A 20,851-nucleotide genomic window follows, 5' to 3' on the forward strand; every position below is an offset into this window, starting at 1 on the left:
AGCACGAGAAATTGCTGTGAAAACATTAATTAAAGCACCAACAGCTAAAAATGACTGTGAAAAAAGAAAGAAAGATGAAAGACAAAATTGCCTCCTCTGGTTGCCTAACAAACCTCTAAGCAGGGGTGGGGATATCAAAGAGAGCCTCTACTCCCATGGAGGCCAAGTTTCTAACTGCTCTGAGAGATTCAGCACTAGATATGCACACAGAGAACAACTTCAAGGGCTTACTGCCAGAAGAAGAGTGATTATATTACATTATCACAACCCCCATGTACACATTACGTTATCTCTGATAACTCACTTGTAGAGTTTATACAGTAGGCTACTGGATCATTCTGATTGCTGATGATGAAATGAACAACTGCTTTAAATGCTGTTTTTGATTGCTGTTGCTGATGTGGATTGGAAGCATCATGTACTTCCTCCCATCTCTGGCAGCTAGAATGATACAACTCTGCACTCATGTATGATACAATATTATTTTTTTAAGAATTGCCAGTTCTACCTCTTCGCAGGGAGTCTTCTCTTCCAGAGCAGTATAATTGAGTTAAAATCTGCATGTCCCGGTCTCTGCTCTCCTGCCTAAGCTTCCCACGCACACCACACGTCAGCCGTTCCTTCTGCATGTGATTGTTGTGTGTTAACCAGCAATCATGTTTTTTCACCTCCACATGTTCCATACCTACTAATGAGATTTACCTTCTTTGATATCTACTGCCTCGGGGAGATGGAAGCTCGCCCCTGCAGTGCAAGAGACTTTGGTGAAAATTAAAATAAACAATGGTGCTGATGAGACATCAATGTCTTGACAGTTGTCATGATGAATGATAGTTTTGACCAGATATTTTTGTTTTCCGTTTTTTTATGTCTACAAAATGTGAGATGCAATCCTCCCTGAAGTTAATTAGTCTAGTAGTCCTAGGTACTCTCTTTGGTATAGTCTTTGATTTAGCCAACAAATATTAAATCCCACCCACTGTGGTAAGCTTTTTTAATTGCAAGGCATGCATAATACAACAACATGAGCAGTTATATAAGAGTAAACTGATTTTAATTACATGATTGATGACCCACTGACCTACAAGGCCCATCAAAAAACATATACTGTATATATATTTTTTATTTTATTTATTATTTGACAAACTCAAACTCTGTAGAGAAGTTATAATTTGAGAACAGTTTATTATCTACAGTCACTCTGAGTCAATAAGACTGCTAGGGCAGGTTTGTCCAGTAAAGGATGGTTGCATATAAATATAAAGACTGTTAAATATAATTCATTTTCATATTTATGGAACATAGGGAGGAAGAAATTAAAGGTGCAATCTGTAATTCAAACAACAACAAAGCGGGTTCCCTGACACTTTTTTCAGGGATGGGGCGGGCTGCAGAAATGTAACCACTCTCAATTTCATAGACAGAGCTATGGATGGACCATCCATGAGATCAAAATGATAGTTTTAACCATGCTGAAGCTACACATGCATTGAACATCTGGGTAGTTACTTTCTTACATCACAACCAGGCCCAAAGTTTCCAGAGCAGACAGAAACACGTTATGCAAAGTAAACAAAATATGACCAGATTTACTCCTCAGGATACTTAGGTATGTCACCTCATCATTTGTGACACCGTTTCATTAAAAGGTCCTCATGTCGGGAATCGAGCCAAACAAGTCTTGTGAAAAAAAACAAAAATCCCGGTTTTTGGCATAGAATAACCCACTCGATATTGTAGCGCTAATCTGGACAGTTGAGGGACATGTTTTCATGCCAACTTTGTTAAACTTTCTACATTTCAGTAGACCCAACATCTGGAAATAATCATGGGGCATGCTGTCTAAACAAGCGACAAAACTGTTTAAAAAATAAAAATAAAAACTGGTGACAAATAAGGGTTTTTAGCTCTGAAAATCTGTTTTCATGGGTTCATAATAGAGATGTGTACAGTTGTCCCTTTGGTGGCATGGCCTCTTTAGAGTGACTGTAGTATGTTTACAATTGCAGTGAATGGAGTAAAACAAGCTTATTATAGTTTGGGTTCTGGTGGGATATCACAGTGGAACTAAGCTCATGAGGCATTTATAAGTTATATTCTTCAAGAACCAACGACTATATATAATTCATTTAAACCTCCAAAAGGGTATACCAATTACAGATGTGCGTGTGCATGCGTGCCCGTTTCGGGTGTGTTGCTCGGGGCTAGTGCCGTGGGCAATCGCAGAATCATTGTTGCCGGAAGTATGTCACAGATACAGTTAGGAGTTCAACCAATGACTCACCGTCATCTGTTCTGTTGTCCAATCATATCGCGAGTGGGCGTGTTTAATATTGCTGAGAGGGAAATGGATAGCTAGGTAGCTAGCTGTGATGTACACTTTTAGTGACTGAAAAGAAACAAGTCTTCCTTTCCTTGAGCTCTGGAAAATAAGTATACATTAAACTGATGTATGTGCTCATCTGTGATCTCAAAGCAGCAGCGGTCTCTCTCTCCGCTACAATGATGCATTGCCTTAGTATAATATGGCTACTTGGCTACTTGGCTAACATGTTCCTGAGACCTCTCTCTCTCTCCACATGAACGTGCAAACTGTCAACTGAAGACCACCGCTGACTGAGTTGAAGGTAACATTAACGATTATAATTATGTGCAAATGATGATGGTAGCTTGGTTGGTTGTCTGTTGACTGCAAGCTCTGTGCACATAATATGTGTAGCTAACGCATGATCAGACAGTGGTCTACTGACATCCTAACGTTGCCTAAATACATTCATGAACGAATGCATTGGATGGTTGATTGCTTGCAGTCGAATGAATGAATGAATGAATGAATGAATGAATGAATGAATGGTCTTTATTGTCATTGCTATAGTACAGGTACCATACAACGAAATTTGGGAGGGGGGGCTCCCCTGGTGCTAGGAAAGAAAATACTAAAAACAAGAAGGGAAAAGAGCTGGTTTACATAAATAAAGGCTATATACACTATCCACTATACTATACTATACAAATAAAACACTGTGCTGTACTCTATGCTATGCTATAAATATCCTAACATTTCCTATCTCTGAACCTTATGTACACAAGGGTTGTCATATTGCACATAGTATTATTGCACATTCATTGCCATTCTAGCTGTTCTATAGCCAAATAATGTGTAGTAACCCTAACGACAACAACCGACTAGACTCAGCCAAATAGCCAATATATCCTACTTGTTTATTGTGTAAAACGTCTCTGTGTATTTTGTGTGCAACCCGAATGGGAAGCAGTCTGGTTGCAGCTCAAACCACATTCCATTATCAACCACATGATATTGTTTATCTTTTATATCCTCAGGTTAGAAACAACCGTGCTGAATATCTCCTAGTAACACCAGCTCCAGTCATGTACTCCAGCCCTGATAACTCCCTCACATCAAGCTGTCACAGTAGCACCAACAGCATCACTGAACTGCTAGGCGCCCTGTGTGACAGCAGCTTATCTGGGGTGTCATGGAAACTGCGAGCCCTGGGGGGCGTCTCGCGAGAAGGGGTCCGCCGTTCCCTCAGATCGCGCGCCTACGGGGCCCTGCTCGCCAAACTCTTCCAGGAGAGCTCCCCTAAAGGGTCCTCACCGGGAGGGCCTAGCGCCAGCACTCCGCCCAGAAACAAAGTGCTGATGATTTCCTTCGACCTGCGGGTGGCCGGGTGCCGGGACGAGGCGGAGAGGCTGGAGGAGCAGCTGGGGAGGCTGCCGGCGGGGGCCGCCTCAGGCCTGAAGGAGCTGGACTCTGTGCTGGAGCTCCTGGTGCACCTAGCGGGCTCGACACCCCCTCCCCGGTCGTCCTTCAGCAGAGACTACATGCGCAGGGAGAGGCCCGTGCTGAGGAGGCCTCCACTGGAGGGTTACCAAAGCGAGGAGCTACAGAGGCTGGAGGCCCGGGCTTGGGCGCTGGTGTGCGCGGAGGAGTGGGGCTCCCTGGGGGGTCTGTGTGGAACTCTCGGCCTGATGGAGGCCCCTCCGGGCACAGGGCTCCTAGCTCTGAGTAGGGGGTCGGAGGCGGAACAGAGGTTTGAGAAGGAGACCAGGATGTCTCTGTTCGGAGCCCTGCAGCACTCACGCACCTCTGACCTGGACATCAAGTTGGACTTACCTCCGGTGCCCAGCAACGCTGATGTCACTGGGCTGGCTATAAGGGTAAGAGACTGACATGGCAGACTGAGAGTAGCAGAGCTGTTTTGTGCGGTTCATTTGGTTCTTTGTCAATTTATTTGGTTGCTGCCAGTATTAAAAACATTTTTTTATCCTATTTTATTTGGCTGTCAAGACAGCGGTCCAACCAATTAAAATAGCTCAATGTCCGTCACTTGTTTTCAGCGGATCCATTGATGAACCATACGTTCTCTGTCATGTTTGTCTACCCAGGTGCCGCCGTATTTGGACCAGTCTGAAGATGAGGGCTTCCAGTCGGCCTCCAACCTCACCCCAGACTCTCAGTCAGAGCCGAGCCCCAGCCCGGAGCTCGATGTCTGGGAGGCTCTGAGGACCTTTGAGCCAGGCCAACGCCGCAGCTGGGAGTATGTGGGCTGGTAAGGGATAGAGTGGGAAGATGGATCTGTGTTGAGGGGGTGTAGTGTATATTTAGAAAGATGTTTCTCATTTGTCACTCATTAACTTTCTCCCTCTTTCCCCGTATCCCCACGCTGAATAAAACTGTTAATTTATCTATCAGCCCACCAGGGAAAATGGACGCCCCCTACCTGACAGAGGGCGGCAGGGAGGCCTTTGACCAGCTCTACAGGCTGCGGGAGGGGGAAATTAGGATAGTTAGCTCTGCACCCCCGTCTCCCTTGTTGCCCCTGCCCTTCGACTCCCAAACCCAGCTGGTCACCGACCTCCTCAACGTACTGATTGGAGTGGCGTCTACTACTTTCCCCCTCAACCAGGTACCCTAGCCCCTTTGACACACAAAAAATATCATCATGAGACTGTTCCAATAAAGTCAATCTAAATGTGCTGTTAGGATATCCTTGAGGCACTGCACAACGTTATTATATTCAGGGAATATATTAATAGTGGACTTGTGAGAAATGATTGAATGATTTATTAATAACTTTAATGCGTAATTAACTTTAATGTTCTAAAAACTGCCTAGAAGTAGCCTCCGGAGTTTTAGGTGCACTGTGCAGGATATTGTGCACAGAATATCTTAAATTGGGTTGTAATCTCTCTTGCTCTATATGGGCTCCACTCGTCTATTATATGGATTGTGTGATCTCTTCCTTCAGGTGTGTGTGCAGTTCGACGTCCGACCGGGAGTGTGTGTGTCCGGAGCGTCGCCGGAGAGTGTGTCTCGTCTGCTCGGGGAGCTTGCTCAGTATGGCACCTACTACTTGAGGCTCAGTCGCTTCTCTCTGCAGAGCCCCCACAAGAGAGGCCTAGTCTTCCAGGTATGGTTGTCTTGACTACCATCCCCTCAAACCCCCTTTTCTAGGCAGTGTTAGCAATTAGCAATCCACTGGCGCTGTTTTATGAAAATGTGAATAGCGCCACTTTAAGGAGAGTATAAAGAGAGAGACCTAGCTTTAGCATGTTTTTTTTCTTCTGTTTCTCAGGCCTTCACTGGGGGACTTCGTAAGTACTTGCACTACTACAGAGCCTGTGTCCTCAGCACTCCGCCTACCCTCAGTCTGCTCACCATATGCTTCCTGTTCCGCAAAGTGGGCCGGCAGCTCAGGTGAGACCCCCCCCCCCCCACCCCCCCAGAGTAAAACAACCGCCTTGCTGTAAGAGTTCTTCAACTTGATGGACTGTATTCCCCGATCCTCATTTCAATGAATTACCTGTGTCTATATACTTTGTGTTTGGATCCACTTCTACCTCCCCCAACCGTTTAGTTTTGCCAGTATTGTGTCTCCCAGTCCTACTTAATCAAATCACACACTCACGGCCCTGTGTTGTGTTCTGTCGGTCAGGTACCTGTCAGAGCTGTGCTGTGTGGACGGGGCGTCTGGTGTAGGTCAGGCTACCTTCCCAGTGGTGAGTGTACTATACACACACTCCTGTCCTGTACTACTTTCTCTACCTATACGTGTGAGCTAATAATAAACCAGTCCGTATCTTGTATCTTCAGGGTGTGAAGATGTTGTCCTACCTATACAACGAGGCCCAGAGCAACTGTAGCAATGAGAACTATCCCGTGTTGCTGTCTTTGCTCAAGAGCAGCTGTGAGCCGTACACAAGGTCAGTATTCCTAATTAGGCCCATCTATCCTGTTCAGCGTTCAAATAAATAACTAAAACCACAATCGAATAAATTATAGTGATGATTTCCACACATTTAGTGGATGCTTGTATTTTTGCCTGTCTGCATCTATGACTGCTAGAGCCATGTGTCCCCCTGTGTCGTGTAGGTTTGTGTCAGACTGGGTCTACAGTGGCGTGTTCAGAGATGTGTACGGAGAGTTCATGATCCAAGTGAACGAGGACTATCTCAGTGTCAGAGGTGAGACGATGTTTCTCTGAGAATCTATGTTTTTTTTTTTAACAGTATGCTGTTATAAGCTGATGATACAATATTTGGATTACAAATGGTTGGTTGATGTGGATTATTATTGAAAGAAAACATTGAAATCACTAAATTGTGATTCCATACTGTACCTCATTCAAGGACACAGGTTCAGCCCCCAGGAACCTGTGTCTCATGCTACACCTCATCAACTCCTGCAGTGAGCCTAGTGATCCTCACTCTTGCTTTTGGAGGACACACAAATGTCAGTGTCCTCCTCCCCGTGAGTTCGCCAGGGAAGCAATCAGCAAAGCAATCTCGAGTTAGTTGCTCGTCATTAAAAAAGCTGGCTAAAACATGAAACCTGATGAGTTCATGCCTTCTAATGGACTGTAATTCTGGGGACGCGTCCCGGTCCTGTGGCATGTGTCCCAACATTTTCTGTAACACGAAAAAGCATCCTCTGTCCATTGCCAGGACCAAAGATGATATTACTTCTACAAATGTACCTGGGACGCCCGCGTCTTCTATCCTCGCCTATCCACATAACTGATTGGTTGGAGAAGATCTGAGGTTCCTCTGACCTTCTCCTACAATGGGCTTTGAGAAGGAATCAAGGAGAGACTTTTGAGATTTGGCCCTGGTCATGACTACGCTTCTTCATTGACGTGTCCTTTTTCCCCCATTGCTCTCACAGACAAGCACTTCTGGGTGCAGGGCTACACCCTGATCTCCAAGGATGTGGAGGACTGTGTCCCTGTCTTCCTCCGACACATTGCCAACGACGTCTATGTCTGCGGGAAGACCATCAACCTGCTCAAGATTTGTTGTCCTCAGGTCAGTGGTAGATCGCATACCCTGTACTGTATTGTACATCAGTGTTGTTCATTCTCTGTTCTTAAATCAGTGCTTAGTGGGACCAGGAGGAATGTGGTGGCGGGGGGGAGTTGCTCATGGACACTGAGCTAATGTCAGTTTTTTCATCCCCGTCTTAATGATTTAAGATTTGGATTTGGTCAGGTTAAGCTGATCGTAGATCAGGCCTTTCACTCCGGCAAAGTTCTGTGCTGTTTTCTGTTCTCGAACCTACTTTTGAACCGGCCGGCGCGTTCAGACCAAAATGTAGCTGCCTTGTCAATGTAGCTGCCTTGTCAAGGTATGCTGCCATGTCAATGTAGCTGCCATGTCAATGTAAGCTGCCTTGTCAATGTATGCTGCCTTGTCAATGTAGACACCATGTCAATGTAGCTGCCTTGTCAATGTAGCTGCCTTGTCAATGTAGCTGCCTTGTCAATTTAGCTGCCTTGTCAAACAATCTATGTCCGCTGAGTAGGGGAGCACAGGGTGTATTGTGACTAATTAATGACAACTAATTAATTGTGAATATTGATTATAATTTCAAATTCCAAAACCAAAGTCACCTTCATTAAATAACTCAAAATTAAAACAATCACACCTAGAGAATCTAGCAAATCAAAACATTAATGCTGGCATGACCCCTTTACTTTAAACTTTGAAATTGAACGTGCGTGCACGTAGATCCACAGTAATTGTTGGAATTGAAACGTAATGTATTACTGGCTTGTAGTAGTAGTTAGTAGGCAGACACACACACACACACATGCGCAAGGTCATATTTGGACAAGTAACTTGAGCTCTCGGACAAGTAAAGGATAAGTTCACTTGTCCGAAGGACAAGTACCTGAAAAAGCTTAATGTCAAGCCCTGCCTAACCCTGAAATGGAACACCTTGTTAGTTTCCCCATCAAGCACTGGCAACAGTAGAGCGTCATAACTTTGGTTACAATCTTCTCTGATGTTGTTTGTGCAGCACTACATTTGCTGGTCGGAGCTTCCCGTGCCCCGCATCTCCGTCACCTTCTCCCTACATGAGGTGGAGCAGATAGAGAGGGACTGTGCTGTGTACCGCGGACGCATGGAGAGGATCGCCAAGCACAGCGCCATCAGCAGGGAGGAACAGGTACTGCAGTCGTAATAATGATAATCCATTTTATTGATCTATATATATATATATATAGCGCTTCTCCAGAACCCAAATACACGTTAATCCATAACAATACATTCTTGAGAATGTTACTTGAGATAAGCACTCATAACGCAAACTTTTATTTTAATTGTTCAAATCGATTTGTGCCAACAAATGTCTATGTCTTTCTATATGTGGAACTGTTTCAAGTTAGGATCCGTTCAATAGCGAAGGAACATAGTCAGCAGGTTTGTTGGCCAATGATAGAACGTCAGTATTAGTGCCACTGCCAGTATATGTGCCGTGCCATTAAAGTGATGTACCGATATTGTCTGATCGGCAGTACAGTAGCCATCCATGGCCTATTTCTCTGTGCGAGCTAGCACAGCAGGGGAGAGGTAAGCCAAAGGGCAGTAGATAGATTTGTGTTATTGATGGTCTGTCTGTCTGCCTGTCTGCCTTTGTTAGGCCCTGCGCACAGAGCAGGCACGCCAGGAGCTGATCAATCAGGTCAGAGAGTGTGCTGCCAAGACCCTGGAGAGCATCCGCGGTGAGAGTCACACACACACCCACACACACCCACACACACACACACACACACACACACACACACACACACTCACACACTCACACACACACACACACACACACACACACACACCTACTGTATTCACACAGGCACATACTTGCCCACTCAATCACACACACACACACGCACATGCACACACACACCACTCCAACGCTGATTAAACCTGAGAGGGTCTGTTAATGCATTGCTCAGAACACTGATTATCACCCAGAAGAGCTTTTGGCACCTAATTCTGAGAACTCACTCTCTGTGTAAAGCCCGAGGATTCTTTCGTCTTCTCAGAGAGGGGAGAGAGAGAGAAAACAGGCGGCTAATATGAGTGTGAGGAAGTCTTTGAACAGCTTCCAGCACTGCAGGGTGTGAAATCTAATCATCACTCAGATAGTTTAACTAACTCCTCATATAATTTATGACTTCAAAGATGTGTGGAGGAAACTGAGGCCAAGTGCTGTGGAGAGTGGGTGTGAGTTAGAGAGAGAGAGAGAGAGAGAGAGAGAGAGAGGGGTAAGTAAGTGTGTGTGGGTGGGAATGCATGAAAAGGTGTGTGTGGAGGGGGGGGTAACCAGTCTGCTGTTTCTCTCTCGCCCCCTGCAGGGCGGCAGGTGTCTCAGCGTCTGGCAGAGGAGGCGAGGAGGAGGGAACGCTTCGAGGAGCTGAAACAGCACCTGGACAAGGAACAAGAGGTGAGAGGGAGGGAGGGAGGGAGAGAGAGAGGGAGAGAGAGGGAGGGAGAGGGAGGGAAAGAAAGAGAAATAATAAGAGAGGGTCACACATGGTTCACCATTCACCCAAGTTTCATCAAATTTGTCCCAGTGGTGTCGGAGAAAAAGTGCAACATACAAACGGACCGAGGCCATTTCATAGTCCCGCCTTCGATTTCAACGGCCGGGGACAATGATGAGAAAAATGCGTTGTCTTCAATGTCTCCTCTTTGGCATTCTTACATTTTCAAGAGAGAATGAAAGAACAAGCGATTGAAAGAAAACAAGATCCATTTACCCTTCAACCGTCTCACCTGTTTGACCTTGCTCACTATTGTCCAGGCAGTGATGTATCCAGTCAGGATGCTCTCGCTTGTGCCTCTGAAGATGGCCCCTAGGATCTTAGGCCCTAAGCGTGTGCGTCGTGTGTCGGTGTCGGTGTCAATGTGCTGGTGCGTGTGTGTGTTGCTGTTTACAGTGGCACAGTGCAGCCAAAAGGAAAGAGCAGGAGGATGACTTCGGCTTTGCCAGAGAGCTGAGGGACAGAGAGAAGAGGCTGCAAGCTCTTGAGGAGCAGCTGGAGCTAAGAGCCAGGTATGGTCTGACCACAGGAGGGCGCTGTCACACCACCGGACATATACGCACAGTCCATCCATCCTGAATTCTAGTCTTACCATAGGATTACATTCAAAGCAAGAGCTTAACTGCTCTTCATACTGACTGTTCTGTACTGAAATGTTTCAGGCACTTTTGAAAGTCACTGACTTTTGTTGAGTCATGTGATCAATCATGACTGTGACTTTGCTCTCAGGAAGGAGCTGATTGCCCAGTACAGCCACCTATCAGAGGAGGCGGCGCGCAGGGAGAGGCGGGCCATGTGGAGGGTGCAGCGAATGAGACTGGATGAGCCCCGAGCCCAATTCCTACTGAAAGACCAGCAGCAAACTGAGGTCAGTACACACACACACACAATCTGAGGTCATTGTCACACTTTCACACACATGGGGCAGGGAGGGGGGTTAATTCCATGGTATGATGATGATGATGATGATGATGATGATGATGATGATGATGATGATGATGATGATGATGATGATGATGATAATGGCGAGGACGACAACAAAGAAGAACAACAAAGATGAAGAAGATGATGATCTATACTGTTCTTATCTGAACCCTCAGGCTCTACTGGAGAAGTATCCTCTGGGACAGGGCCGACCCCCTTTGGAAATCTTGTTACCAGCTCCAGCTGTGATTTCACCACCGCCAGCACAGGTACGTGTGTGTGCATGTGTGTATCTTAACACAGCATATGATTTCAGATTGATGTGTCACGTCTCATAACGGTGCAGATGTGTGAGTGTGTGAAGTCTACACTTTGGCGTGACGTAGTCGGTCCTATCCCCCCCCTGCAGGAGTCAGAGGAGCCGGGGACTCAGGATACCCTCAAACCACCCCCTCCCCCTGCGCCTGTACCCCCCTCCCACTCAGCGGTCGACCCCGCCGTCATTTCAGAGGAACTCGACCTCAACGACTTCCTCCCCGAGCCCCCCGACAGCCAGCAGGTGGACCGGGCCCTGCGGGTGATTGTGTCTAAGCTCCCAGAGAGACCCGTCCAGCCCCAGCTTGTCGACTATGACTTCAGCGCTCCCTATGTCCCACTGGAGGGAGTAACAGCCCCGACCCTACCGGCCAGAACTTGTCGGGGGGCCGCGTCGCAGCCTGACGTCCCCCACCCCTCCCTCTCCCACTTCCCCCTGGGGGAGAACGTGGCTGAAGGCCAGGAGTCTTTCCCCAGGCCCAGTCACCACGGCCAGGCTTCCCAGTCCAGCTTCCCCTTGGGTCATTACACCCCAGACCTCCCCATGGCTGCCGTACCCGTCCCTAGCACCCACGGGCACCCCTCGCAGGGCAGCCTTCAGTTAGGCGACGGTAGTAAGTCTAGTGCCAGTAACCAGATAGACAGCGGACAGGGGACAGATACACTAGCCCCGGCCTTAGAGAGGAGAGTTCCTGTGACTGAGTCTGAGGTAGTGTTTGGTGCGGAGCCTGAGGCGGTTAGCCATGCGGGCGCCGAGTCAAATGAAACAGGGGAAACAGTGAATGTCGTGCTGGAGGACCCGACAACAGCTGGTTCTTCTAAGGAGGCTCCTTGCTCCTCTATCCCAGAGTTAGCTAGTGGAGATCACCCAGGACAAGCCTCCCCCTCCCCCTCCAAGTCGGGTGCATCAGAGGTCCCTACCGCAAACGTTCACCGTCACACCTCAGATTCCAACATCAAGGTCGGGGAGAACGTGTCCGAAGTGGTCGCCCCTCTGCCGTCCGCCAACGTTCACGGTCACTCTTCCGACGCTCACATTAAGGTCGGAGAACACGTTTCAGACGTGGACGTTTCCCTGACCACTCCCAACGTTCACGGTCACTCTTCCGACGCTCACATTAAGGTCGGAGAACACGTTTCAGACGTGGACGTTTCCCTGACCACTCCCAACGTTCACGGTCACTCTTCAGACGCTCACATTAAGGTCGGAGGACACGTTTCAGACGTGGACGTTTCCCTGACGACTCCCAACGTTCACGGTCACTCGTCGGACGCTCACGTCAAGGTCGGGGAGTTTGTGTTTGACGTAGAGACATCTCAACCACGTTGGAGCAAGCACGGTCACGCCTCGGACTGTGTTCTGAAAACGGGCTGTGTCGTATCGGGTACCGAACCGGCGCTGTCTGCTTTGCCCGGTAGCGCCTATGGTCACTCTTCAGAGTCTACACTAGGCATTGGGTGTGTGGTGTCAGGAACTGTACCCCTCCAAACTCCGATACCAGGAAGTGATCACGGCCACTCCTCCGACTCCACCCTGGGGGTGGGGTGTGTGGTGTCAGGAACTGTACCCCTCAAAAATCCACTACCAGGAAGTGATCACGGCCACTCCTCCGACTCCACCCTGGGGGTGGGGTGTGTGGTGTCAGGAACTGTACCCCTCCTGTCTCCGATACCAGGAAGTGATCACGGCCACTCCTCCGACTCCACCCTGGGGGGAGGGTGTGTGGTGTCAGGAACTGTACCCCTCAAAAATCCACTACCAGGAAGTGATCACGGCCACTCCTCCGATTCCACCCTGGGGGTGGGGTGTGTGGTGTCAGGAACTGTACCCCTCCTGTCTCCGATACCAGGAAGTGATCACGGCCACTCCTCCGACTCCACCCTGGGGGGAGGGTGTGTGGTGTCAGGAACTGTACCCCTCCTATCTCCGATACCAGGTAGTACCTATGGCCATTCCTCAGACTCTGCCCTGGGTATAGGTTGTGTGGTGTCAGGAGTAAACCCCCTGCCCTCACCCATCCCAGGCAGTACCTACGGCCACTCCTCAGACTCTGCCCTGGGGGTAGGGTGTGTAGTGAAGGCAGGTCTGCAGCAGCAGCTGGCCGAGGGGGTCTTGTCCTGGGCAGAGGAGTTCGGCCTGACCCCCGGAGAGAACGCAGAGCAGGACTACCTCCTCTCTCTGGCGGCTCAGTACCAAGTGGAGCAGTACGAGGACTCCTACAGCCTCATGAGTGAGTCACGTTCATTATATTCAATACAACTTGATTTATGATTTATGATTTATGACTTATTTAAAATAGGGACAATGCACATTGATTAACAGACACGCTGTAAATGAGGCAGAATTAGCCTAGCAGGCTAGTTTTCGTCTGCTGTCCCTGGCCAGATTTTAAGAGGCAGCATAAAATCTCAAAATATTAAAATACATAGATACATACGCTACCAAATATAGAAGATAACATCAAGAAGAGGACAAATAACAAAAATGACTTACAAAACAAATGACCAAACCTGGACAAAAACTAACAACAGCAGACAATTACCATACAATAATCGCCAACTAGAGCAAGCTCAAACAGAACAAACAAACCTATACTTAACACAAAAGATACAAAAGGACAAGACAGAACAGTTTGTAAGATGCATCATGGAAGGCTACTGGTGTACACATAGCTGGTTGTCAAGCAGACATATTCTTAGCTGCCGAGAAAAGGAATGGTAGGTGCCGAGTTCTCTGATGTGGGCTGGTGCTAAGTTCCATTCCTTCCTTCACTGAAAAAGCAGAGTGGCTAAATGCACTTTTCCTAATAGGAACAACACAGTCTCCTCAATTTGACCCCTTATGGCAATGATGAATGTGTATAAGGATGGCGTCCTCCATACACTTCCACGCTGCATCGCAAACATTTTGTCAGTGCATCGTTTTCTTATCATTTAGAAAGAAATCTTGATAGAAAAATGATTTAAGACATGGATTCTTAATAGGACTGGTTCCCTAAATTGGATGTCGCAACACTTCCTCCGGTTCAATGAGTCCAAATTTGAGGTCCTTTTATTTGGTCCCCCTAAACTGACCGGTGACTTGAACAAGAATCATGGGAACCTGTCCTCCAACGTTAAGCAATCTGCCCACAATCTGGGTCTGGTCTTTGATTCTGAGCTTTGCTTTGACATAAAAATCACCACGGTAGTACAATCATGCTTTTTCCAAATTAGGAACATTGCAAAAGTCTTTTTAAAAAAATATTATTTCAAGCGGACCTTGAAAATGTATCCTTCCATTCATTTGGTCACGACTGGATTATTGTAATTGCTTATATTCAGAGCTCAGCCAAAAGGCCATCTCCCGTCTCCAGCTTGTTCAAAACTCGGCTGCCAGACTTTTAACAAATTCCACTAGACAAGACCATATCACTCCCATCCTTGCAAGCTTCACTGGCTACCTGTCAGGTAGAGAATTGGTTTTAAACTTCTATTAATTACTTTTAAAGCCCCACATGGCCTTGCTCCTACCTATATCACATATATACCTGAGGAACCTAGATTAGAAAACCCAGTGCCGTCTTTTAAATCAATTCTCTAAACTTAGTTTTACAGGAAGGCCTTTTTATAGTAATTATTTCTTTGTTAAGTTTCTATCAGGTCGTATGCCCTATGTTTTAATTAGCCTATGTTTTTGTGGTTTTTACCCTGACTGTGTGTACTATTATCTTGTTCTGTAAAGCACTTTGTAACTGTTTTGAAAAGTGCTATACAAATAAAGCATTATTATATTGATGTTCTCCATTAGTAATTCAGACTGCAGCATCAGTCTACATGTTACGGTACATGTGGGAAAACTAGGGTTAGGGCATGTCTAACCCTAACCCTAATCCTATCCCTATCCCTACCCCTAACCCTAACCTTAACCGTAGCACCCTAGTACCTAACCCTAACCCTAGTTTTCCCACATGTACCATGTTTCCACATGTACCGTAACATACATACTCTATAAAACACAAGAGAATGTGCAGAAGCTCACCATGATGCTTGTGTGTGTGTGTGTGTGTGTGTGTGTGTGTGTGTGTGTGTGTGGTCCTCCCCCTCCAGCCTTGTCCCCAGACTGCCAGCTGCTGCAGCAGGTGACCCGGGGCCCGTGGGGCCTGCCTACGGACCAATCCCTACGCAACATGGCCATAGACACCACATCTGTGCAGCTCAGCGAGATGGTGTCACTGCCTGTACTGATGAAACACTCCGTCACCACCCCGCTCATCACACAGTAAGACAGACAGAGCGAGTGTGTGTGTGTGTGTGTGTGTGTGTGTGTGTGCGTGTGCATGTGTGCGAGTGTGTGCGTGTGCACACAAGAGGAGAGAGTGTATGTGCACGTGTGTATATGTATACAGTGCCTTCGGAAAATATTCAGGGTCAATTGAATTTAATCCGTTTTAAATTGAGTCGTCTACAACACAACAAAATGTGGAGAAAGTGCTGGGGTCTGAATACTTTCCCATGGCACTGTATATGAGAGAGTGCCTGGCCCCTCTGTAACCCCATAATCTGAATCTAATTCTGTTTGTTACGTCCCCGTCCCCCCCCCTCTTCTCTCTGTCCATGTCAGTGTTTCCTTGGTAAACAAGGCAGCGGTAGACTACTTCTTTGTGGAGCTGGGGGTGGAGAGGCACTTTGAAGCTCTCAGGCACTTTCTTCTAATGGAGGACGGGGAGTTCGCCCAGTCGCTCAGCGACCTGCTCTTTGAGAAGGTCAGTCGGAGACACTCAACACTGTCGGTCAGGTCTCTCTTGAATTTCTTATTATTTTTGTTCATCTTAACGAGACACAGTGTGGTTCAGCAACCCGACTGCCCAGGATTGTAGACGCTTACAGAGGACAGTGAAGACTGCAGCCAAAATAATCAACACAGAACTGCCACAACTCAATGACATCTACAACACCCGCTGTATAAAGAAAGCTCAAAACATAATTAAAGACACCAGCCACCCTGCCTATGCACTATTCACACTCCTCCCATCCCCGAAAACGCTATAGAAGTATCAACTCACGCACCACCACCCGCCTCAGAAATAGTTTCTTCCCACAGGCAGTCAGGTTGCTGAACAGCTGAACCCTGCGCACTGCACTTGGCACTTTACACCCTGCACTAAGCACCTTGTACTGTATTGTTGTTTTGTTGTATTGCGGATTATGTTGTTGTGTGTGTTACCACAGAGAGAGACGAGGCTGAAGAATTTCATTGCATTAAAACAGGGGTCGGCAACCTTAAATGTTGAAAGAGCCATATTGGACCAAAAAACTAAAAAACGAATCTGTCTGGAGCAGCAAAAAATGTAAAGCCTTATATAAGCCTTATAATGAAGGCAACACATGCTGTAAGTGTCTATATATTAGCCTACTATCAAAATAGTAGTCAAATACATAAGCCTTAGCACATATGCATACAACCGAATACAACGTATTGTGCTTTACAAATGTGAAACACTAGGATAGCGTAAAGGGGGGTCTGGGGGGTTCCCCCCAAACATTTTTTTAACAGAGTCAACAAATCTACAGACTGTAGCTACAGTACCAAATGAACACTAGCCTCCCTCGTCCTCTTTTCACTATTTTAAGTGACCCACAGGAACGCCGGCACTCCCAAATATCATACCTTCTTTAGAAGTTCGTAATTCGGAAACGGTTTGAGCTAAAGACAAGCCGCTTTTTGCATTTAAAAGTAGGCAAATAGCGCTCACCGGGAAGCTCCCGTTCATCGATGTACGTCGCCGATGTCCGTCTATAAATCTAGCCACAAAGTTGTAGACAATGTGGATAGTTTCTTGCTTTGCCTGCCACAGTACTTCGTCAATCCCTATGGATATAGGTCTACTCTTGAAAAAAACCTGTCACATCCAGTCTCATGTTGGGTCCAGTCAAAATACTAGTCATGTGCCAACATATCCGAATCCTATTGGCCCTCGTACAACATTACAGCGTAAGCAGGGAGTTGTAGTTCAAGGAGAGACACCGCGGCAACGTAAAAAATAAATAATCGTTGTTCATTTCCATTTGTGGTCAAAGCCACAGGGAGCCACTGAAGATGGGCAAAAGAGCCGCATGCGGCTCCGGAGCCGCGGGTTGCCGACCCCTGCATTAAAACATATGACAATAAACTTGAACTTGAACTTGAGACTAACCTGGATAAATAAAGGTTTAATAAATGAAATGACGGAGTGTCCGTGTCCCGCTTCCCTCAGCTGGGTAGTGGCCAGACCCCCGGGGAGCTGCTGACCCCTCTGGTGTTGAACTCCATCCTGAGCAAGGCTCTACAGTACAGTCTGCACGGAGACAGCACCCTGGCGCCTAACTTCACCTTCGCCCTGCGCTTCCTCCCGGAGACCTTCCACCCGCACGCCCCCGACTCCCTCAACTGTCTGGAGCTGCGCTATAAGGTGGGAGAGAAAGAGAGAGAGAAAGAAAGATGAGGAGACAGGTTCTCAAATATTGATGTAGTACTGTTGGGGAACGGAAAACAAGGTTGTTATTGGATAGCCGGATAGCTGTTTGATTCTCTGGGGTTGATCGTAGTTTGGGTTGTTGTTTGTTTGTTGACATTCACTACGAGTAATCCTATCCCCCTTCCTCTTGTTCTTTTTCTCTCCATCTCCCCCCCCCCCCCCCCCCCCCCCAGGTGGACTGGCCAATGAACATCATCATCACAGACAGCTGTATGAACAAGTACAATCGTCTGTTCTCCTTCCTGCTGCAGCTGAAGCACATGGTGTGGAGCCTGCGGGACGTCTGGTTCCACCTCAAGAGGACCGGTGAGGATTCTGCTGCCTCGTACCAACTCATACATGAACAGGACTAAGATCTGGAGACGGTGGACTTGGGTGTATGAGGAGACATCAAGAGCACTTTTAAGTGACATGCTATTTCGTGGTTGATTTTGTAATTTGGCACTCTTAGTTGTTGCAGAGTGACTTGATTTTGATTCATGATTTATTTAAAATAGGGACAATGCACATTGATTAACAGACACGCTGTAAATGAGCCAGAATTTGCCTAGCAGGCTAGTTTTCGTCTTTTAAGAGGCAACCTAAAAACTCAAAATATTAAAATACATACATACGCTACCAAATATAGAAGATAACATATCAAGAAGAGGACAAATAACTCAGAAGACCGATAACAAAAATGACTTACAAAACAAATGACCAAACCTGGACAAAAACTAACAACAGCAGACAATTACCATACAATAATCGCAAACTAGACCAAGCTCAGACAGAACAAACAAACCTATACTTAACACAAAAGATACAAAAGGACAAGACAGAACAGTTTGCAAGATGCAACATGGAAGGCTACTGGTGTACACACATAGCTGGTTGTCAAGCAGACATATTTTTAGCTGCAGAGAAAAGGAATGGTAGGTGCCGAGTTCTACGGGCTCTTAACCCGTATGGGTTCGTGAGAGTGTATGTGTGTGCATGTCTGTCTGTCTGTCTGTCTGTCTGTCTCACTCTGTCCCCCCTCCCTCTCAGCCTTGGTGAAGGGTGCAGGGCGCTCAGTCCAGTTCCACCAGCTCCAGCTGTACCGGCACGAGATGCAACACTTTGTCAAGGTGATCCAGGGCTACATCGCCAACCAGATCCTGCAGGTGTCCTGGAGCGAGTTCACCACCAAGCTGGCGTCCGCCTCGGACCTGGACGCCATCCACCGCATTCACGCAGACTACCTCAACAGAGCCATCTTCAGGTGAGGAACACGCACGCACGCACGCACGCACGCACGCACGCACGCACGCACGCACACACACACACACACACACACACACACACACACACACACAATACATTTATAGCTCTCAACATGAACTCAATATGATCCCTAAACGTTCTTTTGAATTTCGGAACATTTAATATACACAGGCCTAGTACACAGAAGAGTCTGTTAACATGTATTTGTTGTTGTTGTTGGTTCTGTTTGTTTTTCTTAGTGAATACTGCTCTTACCAACAACCACTGCTAAATGTTTTATTTTTTTAAACGCCATATTGTCTCCTCTCCTGACCCCCCGCTCACCTCCCCCGCATCTCCCCTCCCCCTCCAGGGGGTTGTTGACGGAGAAGGCCGCTCCGGTCATGAACATCATCCACAGCATCTTCAGCCTGATCCTCAAGTTCCGTGCCCAGCTCATTGCACTGCCCTGGGACAGCCAGCAGGGGGAGGCGGTGCACCCCAGCTTCATCGCCATGCAGCAGTCCTACAACACCTTCAAGTACTACTCCCACTTCCTCTTCAAAGGTAAGGAGAGGCTGCAAAAATTAAGTAGACCTTTCGTCACTTTTGGGCGTATGCTGCGTTCCCAGGAAACGAGTTGGAACCCCACATTAAAGTCGAAAGTGATATGCCATGGGATTGATACGGAGGAACATTTCTAAGTTTTTCCCTAGCTAGAAAGAGATGGATTTTTATAGGGGATGAAATATTATGTATAGTAGTACACCAACCTCTATGACCCAGGATGAACTCATCATGAGAGGAGGAAGAATGCCCCTGTCCTTGGATAGAGATAGCTAATCACAAATGTAACTGGTTGCAATGAAAATGCCTTTAGTCTTTGTTCCAATTGACTTACTTTCCTTTCTATGAAGTGTTGTCAGTTACTGTCAACACACACACACACACACACACACACACACTGTTTTCTCTCTCCCCAGTGGTGACCAAGCTGGTGAACAGGGGCTACCAGCCCCACCTGGAGGACTTCCTGCTCCGCATCAACTTCAACAACTACTACAAAGACTCCTGATCTCCTGTCCTGTGTGTTGTACATGATCACATTATGCCTTGTAGGCATCTTACTACCCAATAGACGCCAATGATATGTTGAACATGATTTAGCTTTTGTACGTGTATGAACCTGCCCTCTCCATGGCCATGCTATGTATATGATGCTGTATAGAACTTCTGTATATTTGTGGCGTGGAAATGTCCCCATTAGTATCAACACATGACTGTCCACATTGCATTTTAAAATGTACCTCATGAACCAGTTAGTGTGCCTGGCTATGCACTGATGCCTCACTGTTCAAAATGGTATACGCTATCAAAGTTAGAGATGACAACATCACAGTCCTTTTACATGCTGATGTAAGACTACCCCAAAGCTCAGGCGTGCGTCCCCCCCCTACCCACCCCGTGGTTGTGTGCGATGCTTCCTATTGTGGTGGAAATAAATAAAACACAATTATAAAGAACTGTAGTAGGAAATGTCACTAATATTTATTAAAGATTGCATGTTAACATTTTTTAAACAAGTTTAAAACAAGTTTTTAAACAAGTTCAAACAATGAGTGCAAAGCCAACTGAATAGTGGACACGGTGTCAAATACAACCACGGTCATTTGCAAAAGAGACGTTTCTGCAAAAGAGAGCAATGGACTTGTCACTTGGCTTGTTGTATGTTTTCCAGATAGCTTGTATATATGTTTTACCCTTGACAGTTTGTTTTACTTAAAAAGGCAAAAGGAGCACAGAATATTTTGAGGAGTATGATAGACGAGTGTGATTACTGACGCTGTATGTTCTTTAAAGCGTTGTCACATGGTTTGATTAGTAAACACTGCAGGTCTGCCAATCGGCCACTCTATGGGCACGGCCATTGAAGCGGAGTAGTCTAGCATGAGAGCCCTTGAGCAGGAAGAAGGATCCATGGGTGTGTTGTGTTATTATGCCATAGAGGCTCTGTACTGTACAGACTAGAAACACTACTCT

The 20,851-nt window shown here is 46.8% G+C and overlaps 1 protein-coding gene across 1 annotated transcript; it reads left to right on the plus strand.

The window, feature by feature from the left end:
- Positions 1-3,390: 3,390 nt before the first annotated feature.
- Positions 3,391-19,923, plus strand: tubgcp6 (tubulin gamma complex component 6; the record flags this gene model as incomplete). Its single annotated transcript, XM_080544671.1, has 23 exons — positions 3,391-4,182; positions 4,411-4,574; positions 4,718-4,931; positions 5,277-5,435; positions 5,601-5,722; positions 5,961-6,024; positions 6,119-6,228; positions 6,398-6,489; positions 7,190-7,329; positions 8,324-8,473; positions 8,948-9,029; positions 9,663-9,751; positions 10,248-10,363; positions 10,581-10,719; positions 10,952-11,044; positions 11,185-13,321; positions 15,180-15,351; positions 15,694-15,835; positions 17,327-17,521; positions 17,761-17,893; positions 18,617-18,830; positions 19,185-19,378; positions 19,795-19,923. 23 exons carry the CDS (start codon positions 3,391-3,393, stop codon positions 19,884-19,886), a joined length of 5,805 nt encoding a protein of 1,934 aa, XP_080400797.1. The 3' UTR covers positions 19,887-19,923.
- Between the last annotated feature and the right edge of the window lie 928 nt (positions 19,924-20,851).

Source organism: Nansenia antarctica (genome assembly GCF_963989245.1).
Source record: "Nansenia antarctica genome assembly, chromosome: 14".
Classification (NCBI taxonomy): domain Eukaryota; kingdom Metazoa; phylum Chordata; class Actinopteri; order Argentiniformes; family Microstomatidae; genus Nansenia; species Nansenia antarctica.